Source organism: Acinonyx jubatus, chromosome D2, assembly GCF_027475565.1.
Source record: "Acinonyx jubatus isolate Ajub_Pintada_27869175 chromosome D2, VMU_Ajub_asm_v1.0, whole genome shotgun sequence".
Taxonomy (NCBI): domain Eukaryota; kingdom Metazoa; phylum Chordata; class Mammalia; order Carnivora; family Felidae; genus Acinonyx; species Acinonyx jubatus.
Genome location: NC_069393.1, coordinates 78756654 through 78778243, shown reverse-complemented (window position 1 = coordinate 78778243; position 21590 = coordinate 78756654). Strand labels below are relative to the sequence as shown.

Sequence of the window (21590 nt, the reverse complement as noted above, 5' to 3'; positions counted from 1 at the left end):
ATAGACTGTCAGCCTGTGTCACCCGTAGAAGCAGCAGCTCCTTAGAAGAAATCGGGTGCTATTCCGGTCGGGTGGCCAGAGAGCTGCCAGTGTCCTGCCTGGGGACCTCCCTCTCCTCCTCCTGAATCCATGAGGCCAGTGGACTTGTCTTTCCCGAGACAATCAGCATTGCGCCCTGGCATCGTCGTTGTTTTCCACTGAATGGCTAATTTCACCATTTTTTGTGTGCAGCTCCTGCTGTAAGTAATACCGGGCCCGAGGACGGCCATTGGAGCTGGCCTCGAGCTGGGGCACTGCGTCCCTGATGATGAACACGTTCCTGCTTGTGCAGAGGCGAGCCTGAAACCAGCAAGTAATTGACAGCAGGGGAGCCAGCCCTGCAAAGTTAATGCTGGACAAGTTTGAAAGGAGTGTGGTGATATATTTTTTTGTGATGTGTCCAACTGCAGCCGGAATTGTCCTGAGATAGATGAGGCAAGCTTGTAGAAAGGGAGTAGTCGTGTTGACTAGAGGGCCACCAGGACCCTCAGATCCTCCTCAGCAGGTGTTTCCTCAGGCTCTGTTGGGTCTCTGGGACTGTGTGAGGGGCTCTCTCCTTGTTTCTGTGTTGTTCCTTGGTGCGGGATGTGGTCGTACTTGGCTCTGTCCTGGCCGTGACATGGGAATAAGAGTGACATTGTGAGCTTCTGAATGTCACCTTTGGAGGTTTGAGCAGTGTCTGCTTATCGGTACCCTAGCTTTTGGTCACAGACCTCAGTTTTTAGTCAATTTTCCTTAAAAATTCATTGTGCCTTGGCTTTCTCCCCTCCAAATCCCCTGGCTGTAGAGGAAATGGGGCACTCCCTCCAGGCCTAGGGTTCGCCCTTGCCCCTGGGTACCCCCTTTCCCCTAGTCCCTTAAGGGGTTATTTGCAACAACCCGTCCATTACATCCTAATACTAAAAATTACTCAAAATGTCAGAAGCGATGAAAAGTACGTTGGTTAATATGAGGCAACGTGGCAAGTCTATTTGCAACTTCCCTTCGCTGGCATTTTCTGGGGTCTTCTGGGAACCTCTACCCCAACTCCAGCAACACTGTAGGGACAGCAGGTGCTGGGCAGCAGGGTGGCTTGAATTAAACTGGATTCTCTGGTGAGTGGGTCGACGAGTCCCTGCTGTGACTGAGGGAACATGTATGGCATGGTCCCTTCCTCACTGGAAGTGAATCTTGGCAGTGGCCTGGCTCAGCTCTCTCTCCTCCTCAGCAGTGGGGTTTCCCGCGGCCCCCACACTTCACGCAGGACACGTGTGGGTCTCACCCATACCCGCCTCCCATGCAGCTGCCCCCCACCCCCCGCCTCAGCATCCGTTCCCAGCACAACCCCCTGCGCCTTGCCCTTTCCTGCTTCCCCATAAGGCCTTGCAGCCCGTATCTGAGCCTGGGGCCTCCGCTGGGAGCCCCTGGGTCTCCTGCACAAGCCTCAGCTGCATTCTGCATGCCCAACCTGAACGAGGGCAAAGGGTGGGTTTCGCCAAAGAGGAGGCGACCCAAGCCAGGGAGGGGGGCGATCGCTAGGCAACCTGGAGCGTGTTGCCCAGGTAACGGGATCCATGCGCTGATGCTGTGGATGGACATCTTGTGATGAGGGCCCTCGGCCTCTACAGATGTCTTGGATAGCTCTAGATGCCTGCCTTGTGCCTGCCCGGCGTCTTCCTCTGTGGTTGCTTTTTAATTAACAACTTGGGTTTCTGACTATGATCTTGAACTCTGCAAACATTGTCTGATTAACACGTTTGCCAGCTCCTTCAGAGGCAAGTCAGGGTGTTCTGCACCCTGTAGGGGGGCCAGCTTGGGACAGGTGGGCCAATCTGCCCACACAGTGGAAGACCCCCAGTCCATGGGAGTCCGCCCCTGGGATTGGTAGCAGGTAGGGGGAGGGGCAGAAGAATCTGGTGGAAGAAGGGCGGGTCAAAATCTCACCCTTTCGTTGGCCAAAAGGACAGGCAGAGGTAAGAGCTTTTTAGTGAGCACGTCGAGCCCCCCCGCCCCCTTTCCAGGGGCCGCTTTCCACTCTGTGCCTCAGTGTTCTCATCTGTTAAAGGGGACGGTGCTGCCATCTCCGGGATGAAATGAGAGGGTGTAGGCCACCGTGTGAATTACTGTCCATCACTTCCTTCTGCAGAGTTGGGGTAAAGGGCAGGGTCTTGGGGGGCTTGTCTCAAGATGGCACCCTTGGTCTCTGGGGAATCCTTCTTCCCATTTGCACACACTCCTCTTGACCTCTTGTGGGGCTTACGTGCCAGTTGAGCCAAGAAGAACGCCAGCAGAGGGCTCACCAACCCCTCCCTGCCCACAAACCGCCTCGGCACCCTGATCCCCACCTGCCATGCGGGGTAAGGTCTGATGAAGTCGTGGGGTGGGGGAGTCCCTGTTTTCCTGCCTGGTACCGAGGCTGTTGGGCTCGATTCACTTGACTGCCCTGCGCGGGGGAGCCGCGTGGGTTAGGCAGGAGTGCTGTTGGCACTCGCAGACTGGGAGGGACTGGATCACTGGGTGCATCCCGGCCCAGGATGGAGAAAGCGCTGCCCAGAGGAATCCTGCGCCCTGGCCCCTTCTGAGGCCAGGACAAAAGCCTTTTCTCTGCTCCTCGTTCAATGAGGTGATTGTCCCAGGAGGCCGCAGCTGTGGCGTGGGAGTGCTCTCCTGGGGCAGAGAGGCCACTGCAGCGGTCATGTGGGCACCACGGGGACACCCTCCCCACCTCCACGTGCTGGTGGGAACGTGGACACGGCTCCAGGTGGGGATTTCGCTTTCAGCTTCTTACATAAGCATGTCGCATTGCGCGATGAGCCCTCTCTGGCCATGCAGGGGCTTCGCGTGTCTGGGGCCCCGACTGGCACCCCCAGCGGCCTTTGCAGGGCTGGCAGGAGAGGAACCTTTCAGGAGACCACGCAGCTGAGCGCAGCCTGTGCAAGCCTCTGCCGGAGCCTTCACCCCATGCCCCGTGGTCACACAAAGGCCACCAGGGCCGGAACGTCACATGCTCCTGGCAGGGGCTCCAGGAGCCCAGCCATGCCCAGCAGGCCCCGTGAGCCGGCACAAGTACATTCTGTGCAAGAAGGAAACGAGACAGACTGAGCCCGGCCTTGACGTGCCGGTCACTGTCCAAGCCTGTCCTGACATCTGAAAGCAGAAGATGTGCGGGAAGCTTTCTCCTTTTTACTTGTAGCCTGTGACAGTCCACACGTGATGTGTCAAGAAAGCGGGAGTCATTCCACCTTGGCCGTCTGGGTCCCGGGGTTCCGCAGGGGGGTGGGGGTGGCGGGGCGGGAGGGCACGAGGTCCAAGACTTGCCAGCACGTGGATTTGAAGGGAATGGTTTTGTTGGAGAAAATGCTGCTCCCGCATCACCGGGGAGGACGTGCCAGGGCTCACACGCAGCCTCGGGCGCCTACCTCAGGCTTCCGCTCCTCTCTCGATTGGGTTGGGGGTGTCGCTCTGCCCCGTTGGGCCAGCTGGTCGGCCTGGAGCAGGGGGACAGTCCGCACTTCAGCAGCGTGTAGGGAGAACTGGCCCCGTCTGCCTCCTGGCCCCCACCCCCCAAGCTGTGGGGACAGGTGTCCCTGGTCTGACGGCAGCAGGACACGTGACCTCTCTGACATGCTGGTACCCGGCCGAGGAGGGGCTGCTCGCTTTGCTGTCCTCGGAGAAATTCTCTGCTCTCCCGAGTCCCCAGAGAGCTGTGTGCCCTCATGCACGACTCCCGCCACCTGGCCCAGGTGAAGAGGGGTCATGAGCTGAGCCCAGGGTGCCTGTTTCTACCAGGGATTTCCTCAGGAGCCATGACATGTCCCCTCTTGTTTGGAAGGACAGTGGGGGCAGGTGGGGGCAGGGAAGCAGAGGGGAGGGCCCCCCCTCCCCCCCACTACGGGCCCCGGCAGGTGCAGGGGGCAGTTGTGTCTCGTTGGCCTGATTCCACGTGGCGGTGGAATTAGGAACCACGGTGGTTCATGTGCACAGCATGGGAGATGGCTCACCGAGACTGGGTCCCCCTCGGACCCCCACCCGGACAGACCCGGCGGACACATGTTCTCTCTGGGTCTCCTTGGCTCATCCCGGAATCTTCCCCAGCGACTCCCAAGTAGTCCGCGGTCTTTGAACCCCGGGGGCCCAGGGAGTAGGGAGGGAGCTGTGGGGTCCCCCCGCGCCTGATGGAGGTGGGTAGGGGTGGAGCCGACAGGTGTGAGTGGGGGCGGAGCAGAGCCACCAGTGGAGGACAGGCCACCCTGCCCACCTGCCGCATCACCCTGCCGTCCTCACAGGCATCCGCCCCCAGATCATGAACGGCCCCCTGCACCCCCGCCCCCTGGTGGCGCTGCTCGATGGGAGAGACTGCACCGTGGAGATGCCCATCCTGAAGGACCTGGCCACCGTGGCCTTCTGTGACGCACAGTCCACTCAGGAGATCCACGAGAAGGTGGGCGCCCCCCATCCCCCCCCCAGGCCAACCCTAACCCTAACCCCCCCCCCCCCCCCCCGTTGTCACCAGCAGAGTCCCGGTACAACCACGGGCCACTCAGCCGGTCGTTTCCCTGCTGAAATCCTCGGCTGCGGGCTCGAGGGCGATGGGGGACACGGGGCGAGGCTCCAGCCTGCGTTCTGCTTCCCCCGTCACAGGTATTAAATGAAGCTGTTGGCGCCATGATGTACCACACCATCACCCTCACCAGGGAGGACCTGGAGAAGTTCAAGGCCCTGAGGGTGATCGTGCGGATAGGCAGCGGCTACGACAACGTTGACATCAAGGCTGCCGGTGAGCTCGGTGAGTGCCCGGGGCTGGGTTGCACGCCTGCCGCTCTGGCCGCAGGGAGGTGACCTTGCCAGGCGGCCCCGCCTGGTGCCTGTGCTCGCCTCAGCCTTCACAAGTGAGGGACCTGAAGCCAGACGAACTGGGAGCCCTTCCCTGCAGAGGGGACCGTGTGTGTGTGTGTGTGTGTGTGTGTGTGTGTGTGGCCACAGGTCCGTGTTGGCCAGCGCGGACCCATCATCCTGAAATACCAATGCCGGGAGCGCGGCTCAGGCCTTGGGGAGTGGGGGGCCATAGGTCTCCTCCGGTCCTGGCACGGAGCCCCCCCACCCTCCTCCTCCCAGAGGCTGCTGTCCACACAGATGCCGGCACCTCCTGTCCAGCCCTGTCGCTGGGGGTTACCACAGAAGGGCAGAGGCGGGAGGTGGGCGCCCCGGGGTAGGCCTGTGGCACTGTGGCCTCCCTGTCCCAGCACCTGGTGTGGACTCCGTATGCGTCGGGTGTTTGCAGAGCATTGATAGTAAGCATCCCCGGGCTGTCCTGCTCTCTTTGGGAGGCTCCAAGGTCCCTCTACATGAGCTCCCTGGTCACTGTCCTTGCTGTGTGTTTGAAATACGCCGGATCTGCTCCTGGGTGCGAGGGCCGGTGCTGTGCCTGGTGAGGAGTAGGGTGCCCTGAGGCCACGAGGCTGCTAATGTAGGAACCCAGGCCCTTCCAGTTCCCCAGCCCTTGGCTGTGCTGAGGCCCTGGTGGGCCGTCTACGGGCCAGGGGTCCGTCTTCCTCCCCACCCCCACCCAAGTCCGCCTCGCAGCGCCCTCTGAGCACCCTGGGCCCCAGGGACGTGCCGGCACGTGCAGCAGGCGTCCCGCAGCCCTGGCTTCGGCTCAGGTGCCCACCTGCTGCCTTTTCAGCCCTGGGAACCCCAGCGGGCCCCAGCCTCCTCTCCCAAGGTCCAAGCCCGGACTTCTGAGTGAAGGTCCCGGGTTTCTCTGAATGGTTAGCTCCCTCCCCTGAACTGGGGGAGCACCTGATACCTGAGCCACAGGGTGAGCTGGGGAGAGGGAGCCTGGCCATGGCGGAGCCTGTCTGGTGCTGAGCCTGCCGTGCCGCTATGTAGTGGTTCCAGGTGCTCTGGGAACGTGCGTGTGGCAGGTGGGGTTGCCCCGCAGGTGAACCCGAGAGGAGCAGGCCCCTCACTCCCCAACACCTGCCTCCTTGCCCTGCCCCCTCCTGGAAGTGGGGGCGGGGTGGCAGGTGGCTTGGGAGATGACGCTGGCTTTCCTGGGTCCCCGCTCCTCTCAGCACCCCTCTGGAAGGGGTGACCTCACGTTCCAGACTCATTTTGTGCTCTTGGTAGAGCTGAAATCCCAAGTTCAAACAGCGACGGAGAATGTGGTTTAATGGGCTGGGGGGTCCTCAGATGCGCGTACCTGTGCACGCCTTCCCATTTCTTCAGCGTTTCTGCCCCCCCCCCCCCCCCAACCTCTCCTGGCAGCCACAGCCTCCTGGGTTCAAGGTAAATGTTCGTGTTGAGTTTCCTCGACGGGAACCAGCCACTTCTCTCCAGCGAGATACAGGAAGTTCTCCTGAGCAAAACTTGCCACCCCTCCCCTTGGCAAATGCCACCACGCAGCCGGGCAGGGCCTGGAGGGGACCCTCATCTCCCTAAAACCAGAGGTGCTCACCTCACCCGGCCACACGTCCGCACTGGCCCCAGGAGGTGGTGTTCCCAGGGGCCTGCGGTTTTGAACAACATTAAAGGATGTCGGCCCTGGTGTTTTCATTGATCCTGATGCGGTCTGATGCGGGAGCTGCCCGGGACGCCTCTGGGCCTCTGTCCTGTCTGCAGGTTGCACTTCCCAGATCATTCTGTACCCAGACCTTCCGCAGGTGAGGACAGAATGGCCCGTGGCTGCGGGTTGTCCTGGGTCGGGCCTGCGGTGCGGCATTGCTGGGCGGGCGCTCCCTTCCGGGGCACACCGGAGCCGTCTGGGGACCAGACCGCCACACTGGAGGCCCTGAGATGGGTGGTCTGGGTTGAGAGCAGGGCGATGCTCAGGAAACAAAGGTGGCACCTGCCTGGGCCTGGACTGGGGGAGGTGGGAGGTTGCTGGAGGCCCCAGGGCATGGAGCCCGCAGGCTCTCACCTGGTGTGCCTTTCTAGCAAACTCCTTTATCTCTGGTTCTGGAGGGGTGACCGTGGAGAGTGAAAACATGGACTGAAAAAGCAGCTCAGCTCGTGGGGTCAGGCAGCTGCCACTCCTGCCCTGTGGGCGTTAGAAGCTTGTCCTAAAAGCCTTTGGAGAATTGTCCTGACTCGACCACGCCCACCGACCTGCCGAGGGTTTAGAAAGAGGCGGCACCTCTAGAGGGCGGGCGAGGCTTTAGAGTTTTTGGAGGAAGGTGCCGTTGCCCTCAGGGCTGGACAGTCCTTTGTCTCTTGGGGACCCCTCTCTGGGACATCCCCTCCCAGGGTACAGCCATTCTCGGGGCTCAGGCGGGGGAGGGGGGTGGAGGGTCCGCGCTCAGCTCTTGTCCTGCTGGGCTTTGGCCGGAACACTTCAGGTTCCTCAGAGGAATGAAAACCAGCCCAAATGCCAGAAGGTTCCCTCAAATCCTGGCATCTGCCTCCATCTGTCCAGACTGATAAACCATGGCTTCCAGCGCTGCCCGAATTCTAGGCCCGGCTATTTCAAGTGAAGTGTAGGCCACACCGTGGCTGTTCCACAAGACGACTGACCTCCAGCTTGGGGAAGGTTGGTCAGCCAGGATGTCAGACGCTTTGTCCCCCGGCAGGTGGCCGTGACCAGATGGGCCAGGTAGAATGATGTGCTCGTGGGTGCTTTCATCCTCTGAGCTGTCTTCCTGAGGGCGTCGCTGAGACCCTGGACCTCTGGGCAGCCCTCATGGGGTGGAAACACAGCTGCTAGAATGGGGGTGCTCATTACGGATGGTCCTGGGTCCTGTTTCCCAGCGCTTCCTGCCCAAGACTTCGGGTGGTTCCTTCAGGCTCTCGGCCACAGGGCCTGTGGGCCCGCCCTCACCAGCTGCCCACTGCTTGCTTCCCAGAAACACGGGGTCTAGAAGCAAAGGGGGGGCCGGACGCGGGACGGGTAGGGGACCTGGGGGTGAGCCAAGCCTGGGGGCTGAAGGCCCCTGAGCGTCAGAGCCGGGGTGTCAGCGTCCCCGAGGCGACAGGCAGGCCTCGGAGACCCGGCCCTGCCTGGGGCCACGGTCTGCGGCCGGATAGGCCGGCTCTGCCTGCCGCCCCCGCCCCTCAGCCGGGTGCCCCGGAGTCCCGGAGCCTCCCCACAGAACCGGGCCCGGCCCTGTCCTCCCCAGGGATCGCCGTGTGCAACATCCCGTCCGCGGCGGTGGAAGAGACGGCCGACTCGACCATCTGCCACATCCTCAACCTGTACCGGAGGAACACGTGGCTGTACCAGGCGCTGCGGGAAGGCACGCGGGTCCAGAGCGTCGAGCAGATCCGGGAGGTCGCCTCGGGAGCAGCCCGCATCCGCGGGGAGACGCTGGGCCTCATCGGCTTCGGTATGTGGCGCTGCCCAGCCCTGTCCCCGCCCACCGTGGCCGGTCCCCTGGGAGCTGGAGGAGCCGAGGCCGGTGGGGGCGAGACCGATGAGGGGGCTCCCCTGTCTGGGCGGCCGTGTCTGCCGTGGCTGGGTGGGTGGCAGGAGGGGCTGAGCCAAGTGGACAAGTTCCCCGCGCACCAGGCCGGGGTGACAGCAGGGCATCACTGAAGGATCTGGAGCCAGACGGTGGCACGGGTGGCATGGTCAGGTCACCAGCTTAGAAAGCTCACCTGGGGTCGGGGGGCAGGAAGAGGTCTTCCTGGCGACAGCCGGTGGCCCGGGGCGTATTTGGGGCAGGTTATCAAGGACCAGGTGGGCTGTGACAGGAAGCAGCCCGATGATGCAGCGTCAGCAACCCAGGGGCTCGGGTGGGTCCCACACTGCGCACGGCGGGGGGGCAGGGGTGCTTGCTTGTGTTTGCTGAGTCTCCTCCCCACCACTTGGCCACTCCATGGTTGAGGAGATTAACTGACCTCCCTGCCTCAGTGTCCCAGTCTGTACATCGGGAAGGAAGCGATACACAGGGCTGCCTCTTAGGACGCAAAGAAGGCATGAGAAGCACGGCCCGGGTAGTAAGTGCTGGGCTGGCTTCCAGAGGGCTCCCCAAACCGTCACTTATCCTTAGCTCAGGGCTCTGCTTCCGGAAGACCGAGGGTCAGGACTGCTGGGACGGCCCGGGTGCCAGCTTGAACAAGGCAGGAGGAGCTGGGTTTCTTCAGGGGGCGCACATCTTTCTAACTCCCAGGGTCTAAGAACCCAGGTGTCGGGGGTGATCACACTCACACAAGAATTCTAAAACTATGTACGACGGAGGCTGGCGTACTTTCCTACAAAGGACCGTAGGAGACGCACATGCGGAGTGTGAGGCCCGCGGCGCCCTCTGCTGGTGCCCGGAGGCCTCCCGTTCTGCCAAGTGGCTCTTGGACATGGTTCTTACTTAGAACATTGGGCATTCTTCTGGGTTTTTTCTAAGTTTGTTTATTTATTTTGAGAGAGAGAGAGAGAGAGGGATGTGCAAGTGGGGGAGGGGCAGAGAAGGAGAGAGAGAATCCCAAGCAGGCCCCGCACTGTCTGCACAGAGCCCGACGCAGAGCTCAAACTCACGAACCACGGGATCGTGACCTGAGCCAAAATCAAGAGTCAGATCAACCGACGGAGCCCCCCAGGCGCCCCCGTCACACATCCTTCACCCCCGCAGCGGCCCAGCCCCGTGGTAGCAGCCACGGGCCCCAAGCTCTTCCTGGGGTCGTTTCTTTGGCCGAGCCCTTCGAAGGCCGCCCATCCTTTGAAGACCCTTTCAGTACCTCGAGTCCCATGGTTTGAGCCCCGTGTGTCCCGGACTATAATCCAGCACCTGCCACATTCTCCATGCACTCTGATTGTGACGTCTCCTTGCCGCCTTCCAGAACTGCAGCTTTGGGAGGGGGTGGGAGGGGGCGCAGAGGTAGGCGGCCTGACTGCCACGGCTGCCTCGGGGGCCGAAAGCCTCCGCCTGCCCGGGGCTCGGCTGAGAAGCCGCAGCAGAACCTGGAGCGTGCGGCGGGCAGGTCCCCAGCGTGGCCCCAGCCCGGGCTGGCGGTGGGACGGTGCTCGAGGACAGCCACCAAGTTGGGAAGTTGCACAAAAACTGGAAGGGCCAGCCAGCCAATGGTGACGACATCTGTATGCTTTCTGAAGGCCGAGGCCATTGGCCCTTCCTCCTGCAGGGCTCCGTCTTGACCAAGTCAGGAACGGAGTGAAGTCCTCCAGTCTTGTAGAGACTTTCATGACACCTCACGGCCTAGGTAGAAGCCTCAGAAAAGGTGAGGGTCAGGGAAGTCACGCACAGGTAGCAGCGCCCCTGGTGAAATCTGGGCGGGCTGCTCTCCGGCCCCCAGAGCCACAGCCGGGAAACCCCATCTGAAGCAAAGTGTGTCAGGACGTGGAAGTAAAGCTGGGGGCTGGGGGCCCGTGAGGTGGGGGAAGGGTGGGGGCCTCACTGTTGGGTGGGAGCCCCCAGCCGCCCTGCGTGGGGGCCCGTGGTCCCGTATTTCAGGTGCATCGGGGGTCTTGTAGGCCACTGCCACACCCGCCTCCAGTGTGTCACCTCAGGTCACCTGCCTCCCCTGGGGGGGGGGTGTGGCTGGGGTTCGTGCTTCGCCGCATCCAAGCAGGGACGTGGAAGGAGGGGGCCAGGAGGGACGGCCAGCTGCCGATCACCCTGCGGCCGTCCTGCAGAATGACCTCCTGAAACCTCCGCCACCAAGTCGCCCCCACGCGGGCTTCCTCGTTTGGAAAGGGACACCTTCCTTGTCCCTCCCTCCCCCCCTCCCCTGCACAGTTGAGCAGTGGTTTTAGATAAAGATGGACTGTGCACACTTCCCGCCCGAGCCCGTGCAAGCGTCCCTCACACCACTGCGTTTTCAAGCTGAAAACCGCTCTGGGAAGCAGGATTCGCTCGCCGCCCCTGGGGTTCGGGGGGTTTGTGCCAATGACCGCCGCGTGGGAGTCAGGGAGGCCTCCGTGTCCCCGCAGGTGGTACGGGGTTCTGACCTGCTTAGGGGCGTGGGGCCTCCCCCGCGGGTCGGGGCACCCCCGCACACCTGAGAATTAGCCCGACAGGGACGTGCCTCCACCCCCACCCCCCACCCCCCGTCAAAGCGGTTCCCCTCGCCAGTTGGTGTCCAGGCCGCTCTCCCCTGGTTCGTGTCGATCGCTTTGCCCCTTCCGGGAGCAAACCCAGTGCTAATTGGCAAGAGAATGTTCCCGGCTCCTGCCCTCGATGTCTAGAGAAAGCAAGCCCGGGTTAGGAAGCCTGCTGTGCCCACGGAAACAGAGGGGAGGGGTGATTCGTGACCTCGAGATATCGTTGATGGCTGGGGTAGGTGGAGTTCACTAGAACACTCTTTCTGGGTTTAAAATGTGCGTAATAGGAAGTTAAAAAAAAAAAAAATTACCCCAATGCAAGCAATAAGCCCTTTCCTCTTCACCCAGGAAGCCGGCCACCCCCTGCAGCCCCACTAAGCTGAGCAGCGCAAGCCTGCAGCGTCCCCAAGCGTTGGGCACAGGGCTGGGTCCAGGTGCCGGCTCCGGCCCCCAGAAATAGCGGGGGCAGCGACGCTGGGGCCCACGCAAGGCCTGGCACCCGGAGCGCCGTGCACTCGCTCACTCGGACTCTCTCTCTCTGCACAGGTCGCACGGGGCAGGCGGTTGCTGTTCGAGCCAAGGCCTTCGGATTCAGCGTCCTATTTTATGACCCCTACTTGCAGGATGGGATAGAGCGGTCCCTGGGCGTACAGAGGGTCTACACCCTGCAGGACTTACTGTACCAGAGCGACTGTGTCTCCTTGCACTGTAATCTCAACGAACATAACCACCACCTCATCAATGACTTTACTATAAAGCAGGTAACGGGACCTAGATCCCCTCAGCCCCCGGAAACGTCCATCAGAACCAAAAGGGGGACGGGAAACGGTCCGTGGACACACTGGCAAAAAAGGAAGACAGTCCCCTAAGACGTGAATGAGAAGCCAGGTGAGGCCCCTCGGCAGGATGGGCCAGGTGGAGCTGGGACTGGCAGGAGCTACCCAGCAGGGACCTGCCTTAATGAGGTTTGGCCTCCAGGCAGCGACAGGCAGGGGACCGGTCACAGCTCCAACCGGCCTGCCCTCCGGCCCTCTCTCGGGATCGGCAGAAACTGACCCAGCTGCCTCCAGCTGTCGCTGAGACACCATACTGCCTTCCTCCCAAGTGCTGCACACACGTTCAGTAGCCAAGTGGACAGAACTCATCTGGGCCGTGGCTGGCGTCTCGAAACCGCAGTACAGGTGCCTTCCGGCGTGGTGGCATCTAACGGCTCTTCCTTCCTCCCACAGATGAGGCAAGGAGCTTTCCTAGTGAACGCAGCCCGCGGCGGGCTGGTGGACGAGAAGGCCTTAGCGCAAGCCCTCAAGGAAGGCAGGATACGAGGGGCAGCCCTCGACGTGCACGAATCGGAGCCTTTCAGGTGAGCCTGGTGGGCTGCTGGCACGCGTGTTACCCCAGCTCCCGGCCTCACGCCAGGAACTCCCAGGGCCCACTTCTTTATCTGGCTGCCCCCGCCCCCACCGTGAACTTGGGGCACTTTCCCAGAGAAGCAGCTCCTTGAGCAGGAAAGGAGAGACATTCTCCGGCCTCTGTCCTGAGGGCTATGCTGTACTTGAAGCGAGCGTGGGAGGGCCAGTGGGCCCCCGGGGGGAGGCAGAAGGCGTCTGAAAGGAAGAAGAATGGTGTGTTGGTCGGCCAAGGCTTCCTCTGTCCCCTGGGCCATTGATTCTTAGAGACCGGCTGGCCAGCCCTGCGTAGATGGTTCCTCCTCCGTTCTGAGTCCCTGATTACTCCTGACACCCCTTATAAGAGTCTTGATACATTCTTAAACTCCCAGCCTTTAGGAGACATACTACCAAACGTTCCTCTGCACACGCCAAAGAGCCCATCCTCCACCCGGGCGGGAGCTCCCTTTTGACGAATAGGATAGGGGTTGATATTCACGTTTTCTCATTTGCTGCGTTTTTGTACATTTGTCCAGCTTTGCTCAGGGTCCCTTGAAAGATGCACCGAATCTCATTTGTACGCCCCACACAGCTTGGTATAGTGAGCAAGCCTCACTGGAGATGCGGGAGGCAGCCGCCACCGAGATCCGCCGGGCCATCACAGGTGAGCCCTCCCTCTGCACCCCTTGCAGCCGGCACCTGGCATGAGCCCCGCGGTTCAGGTGCTCCTGGTACCGGTAACACACACACACACACACACACACACACACACACACACACACACACGGGAGGGGTGACGGAGGTTTGCGACGGGCAGAGAGAGTTTAGGGATCGAGTTGATTCCATTTTGAACGAATTGAGGCAGTTTATTCGAGCCCTGAACTGAATTTCAGACAAAACCGATTTCCTCTCTCGTTGGCCATCATAAGCGTGCGAACTGCGGAGGGACCCCGAGCTCCTTTGTGCTCTGGCTGATGTCTGGGGTGACAAGTTTGGTGTATGGGCCCCGGAACACGGCACATTTTCTGAAACTCGAAGGGTCGGCCCTCTTATTATAAAGACACTTTACAGTCAGACTACCGTCAGTTCACACATTGTAGGTGGTTCTCACCAGTACCAGCTACGAAGTAGAATATTTAACTCACTCCTTACAAAACACATAGGATTCTGGGATGCCTGAGTGGCTCAGTCGGCTGAGCACCCAACTTTGGCTCAGGTCATGATCTCACGACTTGTGGGTTCGAGCCCTGCGTCAGGCTCTGTGCTGACAGCTCGGAGCCCTGGAGCCTGATTCGGGTTCTGTGTCTCCCTCTCTCTCTGCCCCAACCCACTCGCATTCTGTCTGTCTCTCTCAAAAATAAACATTAAAAAAAAAAATTTTTTTAAACACATAGGATTCATTTTAATCATCGTGTTCCAGGTCGCATCCCCGAAAGCTTAAGAAACTGTGTGAACAAGGAATTCTTTGTCACAACAGCTCCCTGGTCAGTAATAGATCAGCAAGCCATTCATCCGGAGCTCAACGGCGCCACATACAGGTGAGGAGCGGGATGGCATTGGCCGAGGCTGGTGTGCCGCTCAGGGGAGATGGGAGGAGAGTGGCATCAGCTACCCGACCTGAGTGCTCCCGGCATGATCTCTACAGTCCTTCGTTCCGATGCCCAATTTCTATGGAGCAAACACAACTCTCGGATGCAGCCTCGAGTCCGGGCTCCTATTTATAAAAGGAGGAGTGGGTCTGATCACTGCAAGAACCCCCCCTGCATTCCAGGCCACTGCAAAACCAGAGGGCTTCTAGGTGAAAAGGTACCGGACAGATTTTCAAGTGAAAGGGCATGTTGGTGACTCTTTCTGGTTTGAATCCTCTGGCCCAGAGCCTGGTGCTTTCGACTGGGGAGAGTGCCCGCAACGCACGGGTTCTCGGTGACGAGAAAGCTTGGCCCGGGGCATGTGTGATGGAGGCGGTGCAGGGGCATCTGCCCCGGGGACACGAGCCACAGCCCCTTAGAAGGGAGCAGAATTTCACTGGTGGTCATTTCCCCTGGCTCTCTTTTCCCCGCCGTGCTGGGCTCACAGAATCACTGTTCCTGCTTCATAAAGGAGCCGCAGCCTTGAGCACTCCAGAAGGAAGTCTTTGTCTTGTTTACTGGAACGCACAGTTGCCCCATCCCTGGCAATATTCACATACCAGGCCAGATCATTCTCTCCTGGGAACCCGTCCCGTGCATCGTGGGGCGTGCAGCGGAGGCCCTGCCCTCCACCAGTGCCTCGCACTTCCAACCGGAATAACCGGAAATGGCTCTAGCTGTTGCCTAACATCCCCTGTTGCAAACCACCGCTCTAACCACCGGGGCCGGGGACATAGAAACACAGCTCGTGTAGTGGGACCCACACATGCAGGCCCGGACTCGGGGGAAGTTATGCTGCTTTCTTCACGGTCTCCTGGCTTCCCCATCAGTGCCGGACCCTGGTTCCCGCTCCGCACTGTTGTCCTTTAGAGGCCACAGCGTTAATTCTTACTTTTGACAGACCAAGACCCCGTGGCCCCTCGGAATACTTCTGCTTGAGGGGCTGTCGCTCACAGGATCCTATTCACCCGAGTCCGGGATTTTTGAGCGCTAAACAGTTGTGACAGGCTACAGGCGGGGAGCCAGGAATAAAGGGCTTGATACCTTTGAGGAGGAGTCTTGGAATTCTAAAGCACCTGCCCCCTAAGTATGTTTCATCCTAGGGATGTTTAAATACACTGACTCACATTTGCCTAAGAACCGTATGTTCTGTAGGCGGCTTAATGCCACGTGTCCTTGCACACACAGCGACTTGTGTGCCCGCGATGTCAGATGGCCCACCACCAGCTCCCCTCTCCCCCTGCCGCTGTGTCCAGGCCACGACAGCACGGAGCTAGCTCGCCTAGGAGGCCACACTTAACTATCAAAGAGGACTTCATACTGCCTGTTGGCAACTCATTAAAAGCATCGATGTGTCTTTTTTGTGCAAAGTATTTCCCAAATGTAGTACGGGCTGGTCCTGTTGTGCGACAGGAAGCTTCCAGATTGAACTAAACAGACTTCATTGCGAGTTAAACGTCCGCGCTTTAGATTTTTCATAGAGGTCTCCTTGCGTTGGGGGTAAGGGGTGACAAAGCAACTCCTAAAAAACCAACCCGAAGCAGGCAGAGCCAAGAGCTTGGCCACTTCCAGCCCGGGACTCACTGGCCCTTTCTGTGTGTGCTCCTCAGATACCCGCCAGGCATCGTGGGCGTGGCTCCCGGAGGACTTCCTGCGGCCATGGAAGGGATCATCCCCGGAGGCATCCCGGTGACTCACAATCTCCCCACCGTGGCACACCCTTCCCAAGCTCCCTCTCCCAACCAGCCTACAAAACACGGGGACAATAGAGAGCACCCCAATGAGCAATAGCAGAGAATGACGAACGGTCATCCTTCAGATAAACCTGGGACCAAGAGACAGTGACAAATAGATGAACTAAGGAAAAGGAATCTGACCGTCTTTTTAACCGATTCCGGACACACGCCTCACATTGATGTCGCAGTGTTACATACATACGAGCTAGACGCCGAGACGCGGGGAAGCAGAAGCTGTCGTCTGGTTACGGAAGCGCTGAAAAGACTAGGACGTGATTTATTAACGACCAACTTCTGTTATTGTGTGTTACGTTCTTCATCTGTGCATCAAATCACAAAGAATAAATAGATCTTTTTCCTTTATCAGCCCCTTGGGCACAGCAGGTCCTCAACACCTTGCTCTAGAATGTTGCATCTGAAGTTCCAAACGTCAAAATAAAAAATGCTAAGAGGAAATCCCCCTCCTGTGACTCTAGTCCCTTCGGTCCGTGGGGGCTGGTGACCTCTTTTGCTAATAGGAAGATTCAGTTACTACAAGATGGGGAGGAGACTGTTGGCCTGTGTCACACAACCGCAAGCATAGGATCGAGGACCATACAGCCTCCTGTACAGAAGCCTCTCTCCCATCTGAACTGCATACTGAGCGGGCGAGTTGGTTGTGAAGTCAGTAATACCCTCTGATGATGCAAAAAAAAAAAAAAGGAAAAAAAAAAAGAAAAAGAAAAAAAAGAAAAAGTATTAAGTTTCACAAGCTGTTTGTACTCAAATATATTTTCTCAGTTTCAGATCCTCAGCTATTTTATTGAGTGGAAAGTCTTGAGCTAAAAGAGTTCAAGAAAAATAATGTTGCATTTCCTTATGTCTCAGGAAACACTTTTTATGGTAACTTGTCAGATTGTCTATGAACAAACCCACTTTTTTAGACATTGATAAAGTCTTCTTTTCTTCACGTGATATTTTATACAAGAACACTTCAGGTGTGTTATTAGATGTGACTGATTTTAACAAATCCTATTAGATTTGTATCAACTAGTTACATGTTATATTCATAGTCTTTTGTGAATCATCGCCTTTTTGTTTAAAAGATGGCCTATTTTGAGCCTTTGTATAGGTACATTCCTGTTTTTGTGACAAAAAGAAAAAAAAAAAAAAAACCTTTAAAACTGTCCCAAACAGAAAAATAATGGCTATCGGAACTGTTTTGTTTTCGTGTGAGTCACCGTTCCTGTATTTGTTTATTGTAAAGGTGGACATATAGCGTTCAGTGCAGTTTTCAATAAAAAGTAATAAAAATTTGTTAAGTTCTGAAATTCAAGTACATCTCACCCATGTAAAATTTTGTTCTCTACTTGAGATGTTTTAAAAGCAAATAACATTTTCGATCAGCCAGTTTCCGATTCCTGTTACTTCAGGCAGGGTTCAAAGATGAACAGTTTCCTTCTCTACCTATTCATAACCAGACTCAAGAATGCTGACGATCACCCGGGAAAAGTCAAAACCTCACGTTACGAAGCCCATCTCTATCAGATGATGCCATCCTTCAGATGGAACTAAGTCGATTCAAGAAACAAAACTGGTCAAGTTAGAGAGTTCTGCTTTTAATTTGCCCAAAAGCAAAATTACCTGGCTCAAGCATTAATGCAGGAAGGGAAGTGAATCTCAAAATTCTTTTAAATGAGATTTACAAAGAAATGTTGCAAAATGGTAACATCCGTCATTTCCATCTCTGTTAAGAACTTAGATGTAAAGGAGTTTCCTTCTTGACTAGCATTAAACCCCTTTGTACTCGTGGCCTGTGCAAGTACTAGTCGACCACTCCAGTCCAATTCCAGGTACCAAACTCCCTCTCACTCCCTTCCCGTTAAGAAAAGGGTGTCTTCAAAGCATCAACCTCCCTCACTCGGGTGAAGGTGGTGGTCCCATCTCCGCCCTCCCAGAAAAATCACATTAAAACAGCCTCCTCTGGACAGGCAGGAGCACGTGGTAACTGACCCACCACCCCAGGAAACCCAATGGGAGCTGAACATCCTCGTCATAACCAGGATGTTGGCAACGAGGGCGTGACACGTGCACACGAGATTCCCCACCTGCCTAAAGAGAGCAGTGCTCCCTTAACACAGACGAAGTCTGGGACACGGTGAGCCTAGAGTCGGAAACAAAAAGGCCGGTTCCAGTCCGTGGTGCACCTAGGTTTTGTTTAATTAGAACAGAAAACACCACACTGTATTCTCCCTAAAAAAACAAAACAAACCATAAAGTTAATTCCATACAGTTCTGGTATTACTTCCAGAGTCCACCAAGACATGACCTTCGAGAAAGGACCGCGTACTCTCATCTTGGGATGACAGCCATGGCTATTTAATCGCTCAAGAGCTGAACCTAGCACTGACTCACCAACATTCTGGCCTCTTCCAGCCAATCTGCCGCGAAAACCATTTAAAGCCCTGTCCCTGCCTGGAGCCTAGGAAATGCAATCCTCTACCTTTCCCACAGGGAAGAACGCTGTACCTGTTAAACTAGGTGTGGTCGGGATCACTGATCATAAATAAATAAATAAAAGAGGCACCTCAGGGGAAACCACTCAGCAGACCACCACACACAGGCTAAATACTGAGCCTATGCTTTCTGGACAGCACTGACTGCAGTGTAGACCATAGTGACTAGATGCTTCTCTCCCAAGCATTTCTCTTTGGCTTCTTCAATTGGGAGGGCAGTGTGCTTACCAGCAACTAGAACAGGATCTGTGCCCACTGAAGAATTATTCCTACGTACGGAGAAAAGTTTATAGAGATGCTAAGTAGTCGGACAGCCTTCTAAAAAATTACTGACCAAAATGAAAGTAAACCATAGTCAATCTGTAGGAAAACATACCCACCTGGAACAGTGACATTTACCATTATTACATCACATTTCATTTATACGGAATCAAATTGCAAGAGTTTCCTGCAAGTTTGAGCATACAGCAAAAGTGATCCTTCATTCTGGGAGTATCTTTCAATGGACATTTCTGAGAGGAGAAAGAACTAAAAGGACATCTCCTGGGTGTTTTTCTATTTTTAGTATTCCAGCATCAAATTAGAGGCTGTGCACATTTCAAACACCATCTAAACAGAACTGAGAAGAAAACAAGTATTTAAAGGTTTCTCGCGGCCTTTTCATCAAAGGGAAGGAAGCGTGTGCGGGGGGGGGGGGGGGGGGGGCTTCTTTCCAAATTCCTTTGCCACATCAATAGTCTACAAAGTGCTTATCAGGACACGAAGTCTTTGTGCTCCTGAGATAGGTCTGAAATTTTTACCCAGTATTGAACATATACCTGAAGTGGTCAAATAATACTTTTTATAAAAAGATTTCTATCTAAGATTATAGTTTGAACTTTTAAATAAGAATGGCCACAATTAACCAACATGCACAAATTCTCAGACTGCTCTGAGAAATTCATTATACAATGCATTTACCACCTTACTGCATTTTAAGTCTTTATTCTATGCTTAACTGATTCCCAATTAGCCCAAGCAAAGGCATGCCTCCCTAACACAATTGGCCGAAAGCAGAGCTGATGATAAAAGGAAGCATTCCAAAGAGCCTCTGCATGGCAATCTGGGAGAACATTGTCAACCGAATCGAGTGAGCGAATCTCACACAACTGACGTAGTCACGCGTGGGTCCGCGCCCCGAGCGCTTCCCTGACATCCAGGGAGGAACTGTTCCCGAGGACACTGCCGTGTGGACTCTGGTGGAAGAACCCTCATTTTAAGGGCACTTTTCCAAACGAACAAATGCCTGAATACCGAAAAGGGGCATATCAGGAGCTTTTAAGAAGGACAAAATAATAGAAACCCAAACCCTTTCCAAAACAAGGGAATGACGTCTGTATGAAGTTCCCTCAATCCTTACTTTCCTTCCTTGCAGTTTGTTCCTTGAAGATTTGGTTTCATTTTATGGGGCACAACAGGAACTAAATTATTAATAAAATAAAAGCTTGTTTTTATTTTTACGTGTGGCTGTGGATAATCTGTACAAAAAGTTTGCAGATTTCTAATGAGCTCTAGTGAGACTCAACGTAAAGTGGCTCTTTTAAGGTCGAAGTAGAATGTCGGGTTCTACTTAAAAAAGAAGATCTCGAAGGAACAAAGAGTCATCTGCCATGTGCTTTTGGAGGTGCCCGTGCTGAAAAAACGTCTCGATAATATGAAGATGCTGGTACAACTTGTCCTATTACGCAACTTCTTACACAACCACATGCGTTGCATTTACAGACAGATTTACAACTTGAAAGGAAAAAAGTTGTGTCTTAATAAAATTAGGGTCTTTCTTTCTTTTTACAAACTAGTCCAAACAGAGGTCTCTGTCTCCTCACGCAGCAGATCCGTCGTCCCCGCCAGGTGCGGACGAGAGTCGCCCGTCCCGGCAGGTCCAGCCACACCCGGGTCCCTCGGCGCCCCCGCTCCGCCGGGAGCGCGCGCCACACTAGCTCTGGGGTCGCCGCAGAGCCGATGCCCTGGTCGTCTGCTCCCGGGTCTTGCCTTCATTCATCGTCGTCGTCGTCGTCTTCCTCTCCGTCAGACAGGGAGGGACAAGGCCGGATCTGTCTGTAGCGGTCAAGCCACTTGTCCACCATGTGCGCGACCAGCGGGTGGCTGCGCCGCCGCGAGCTCTTCTGCAGGGCCACCAGCACGCCGCCCTCGGTCACACAGCAGTCCAGCCACCCCCGCAGTAGCTTCTCCTGCTGCTCCTCATTACCTAGCTTTTGGAGGGATGTGAAAGGGACGAGAGGGCCACAGATCAGAGGTCTGCTGGGGAAAATGCATGGAACATAGCTGGTACGACTACTGATGAAAAGGTCGAAGCGACAAACTTCGCACGGTTTCAGCCTCTCGTCAACTCTGCGATTAAAACCCAGTTTCCTACGGTTACACAGGAAACCATCCGTGGCGGGGGCGCCTGGGTGGCTCAGTGGGTTGAGCGTCAGGGCTTCGGCTCAGGTCACGATCTCGCGGTCTGTGAGTTCGAGCCCCGCGTCGGCCTCTGTGCTGTGGGCTCGGAGCCTGGAGCCTGCTTCGGATGCTGTGTCTCTCTCTCTCTCTGCCCCTCCCCTGCTCACTCTCTCACTCTCTCTCTCTCTCAAAAATAAACATTTAAAGAAAAAATCCAGTAGGAAAATTGGCAGAAAAAGACCTCGAGGGGAAGAACCATCTAGTAATAGGTTAATTTGTTTGCCAGAACAGGAAAAACCAAATGTTAACCTAATAAACCTATGGTGGCCAAGAAAAGGCTAGAAAAACAAAGTCTCCGCTTCAAACACATGACAAGGTAAGTTTATTCAGTATTTACAGAAAGAAGTTATAAAAATTATGGTCTATTAATTTTTTTCTTAATGTGATTATAACAGTTTTATAATAATGACTAGTACATTAATAAATAAAAGACCAATAATTTTTGTAAGAATGTGCGTTTTCTGAGAGCGTTCTTTCTGCGCATCCTCACCATCACCCCTGCCTGGGTCTCCACCTCCCTCCACTCCCCACCCCATCTGCAACACCCTCCGACCTGGGCTCCTGCTCTTCCCCCCCCCCCCCCAGGCATCTCATCTCCACACTGAGCAGCTGGTGTTCCTCTACTGGGCAAGCTGGTTGTTGGCTTCCCAGCTTGCAAAGTCAAAGCCAAGGCTTTAAAAGGCTGCTGCTGAGCGAGCCCCTTGCCATCCCTTAGCCCTTCGACCCCCTCTACCTACCACCCTCGTCCTCCCTATCCTGCAAGACTCCTCTTCCGGGTCTCGGGGGCAGGGTCACCTCCTCCTCAGATGCCTCTGGTCACCACCTGATTAAACATGTTTTCT

General features: G+C 56.2%; 2 protein-coding genes across 13 annotated transcripts in view; one reads left to right on the top strand and one right to left on the bottom strand.

The window, feature by feature from the left end:
• The window catches only part of CTBP2 (C-terminal binding protein 2), a 159503-nt gene extending 142453 nt beyond the window's left edge, over positions 1-17050 (top strand). For all 8 annotated transcript variants that reach the window (XM_053207100.1, XM_027063345.2, XM_053207101.1 and 5 more), the window contains 8 exons: positions 4305-4459; positions 4660-4804; positions 8133-8339; positions 11552-11766; positions 12235-12365; positions 12927-13054; positions 13811-13928; positions 15629-17050. In XM_053207100.1, the coding sequence (XP_053063075.1) occupies positions 4305-4459; positions 4660-4804; positions 8133-8339; positions 11552-11766; positions 12235-12365; positions 12927-13054; positions 13811-13928; positions 15629-15809 (1280 nt within the window). In that variant the 3' untranslated portion in view covers positions 15810-17050. The remainder of the gene's footprint in view (positions 1-4304; positions 4460-4659; positions 4805-8132; positions 8340-11551; positions 11767-12234; positions 12366-12926; positions 13055-13810; positions 13929-15628) is intronic.
• A 2664-nt stretch (positions 17051-19714) lies between these two features.
• Positions 19715-21590, bottom strand: part of ZRANB1 (zinc finger RANBP2-type containing 1) — a 60294-nt gene continuing 58418 nt past the window's right edge. For 4 of the 5 annotated variants that reach the window (XM_027063348.2, XM_015068596.3, XM_027063349.2 and 1 more), the window contains one exon: positions 19715-20498. In XM_027063348.2, the coding sequence (XP_026919149.1) occupies positions 20280-20498 (219 nt within the window). In that variant the 3' untranslated portion in view covers positions 19715-20279. The remainder of the gene's footprint in view (positions 20499-21590) is intronic. The other variant, XM_053207097.1, reaches the window with a different exon arrangement.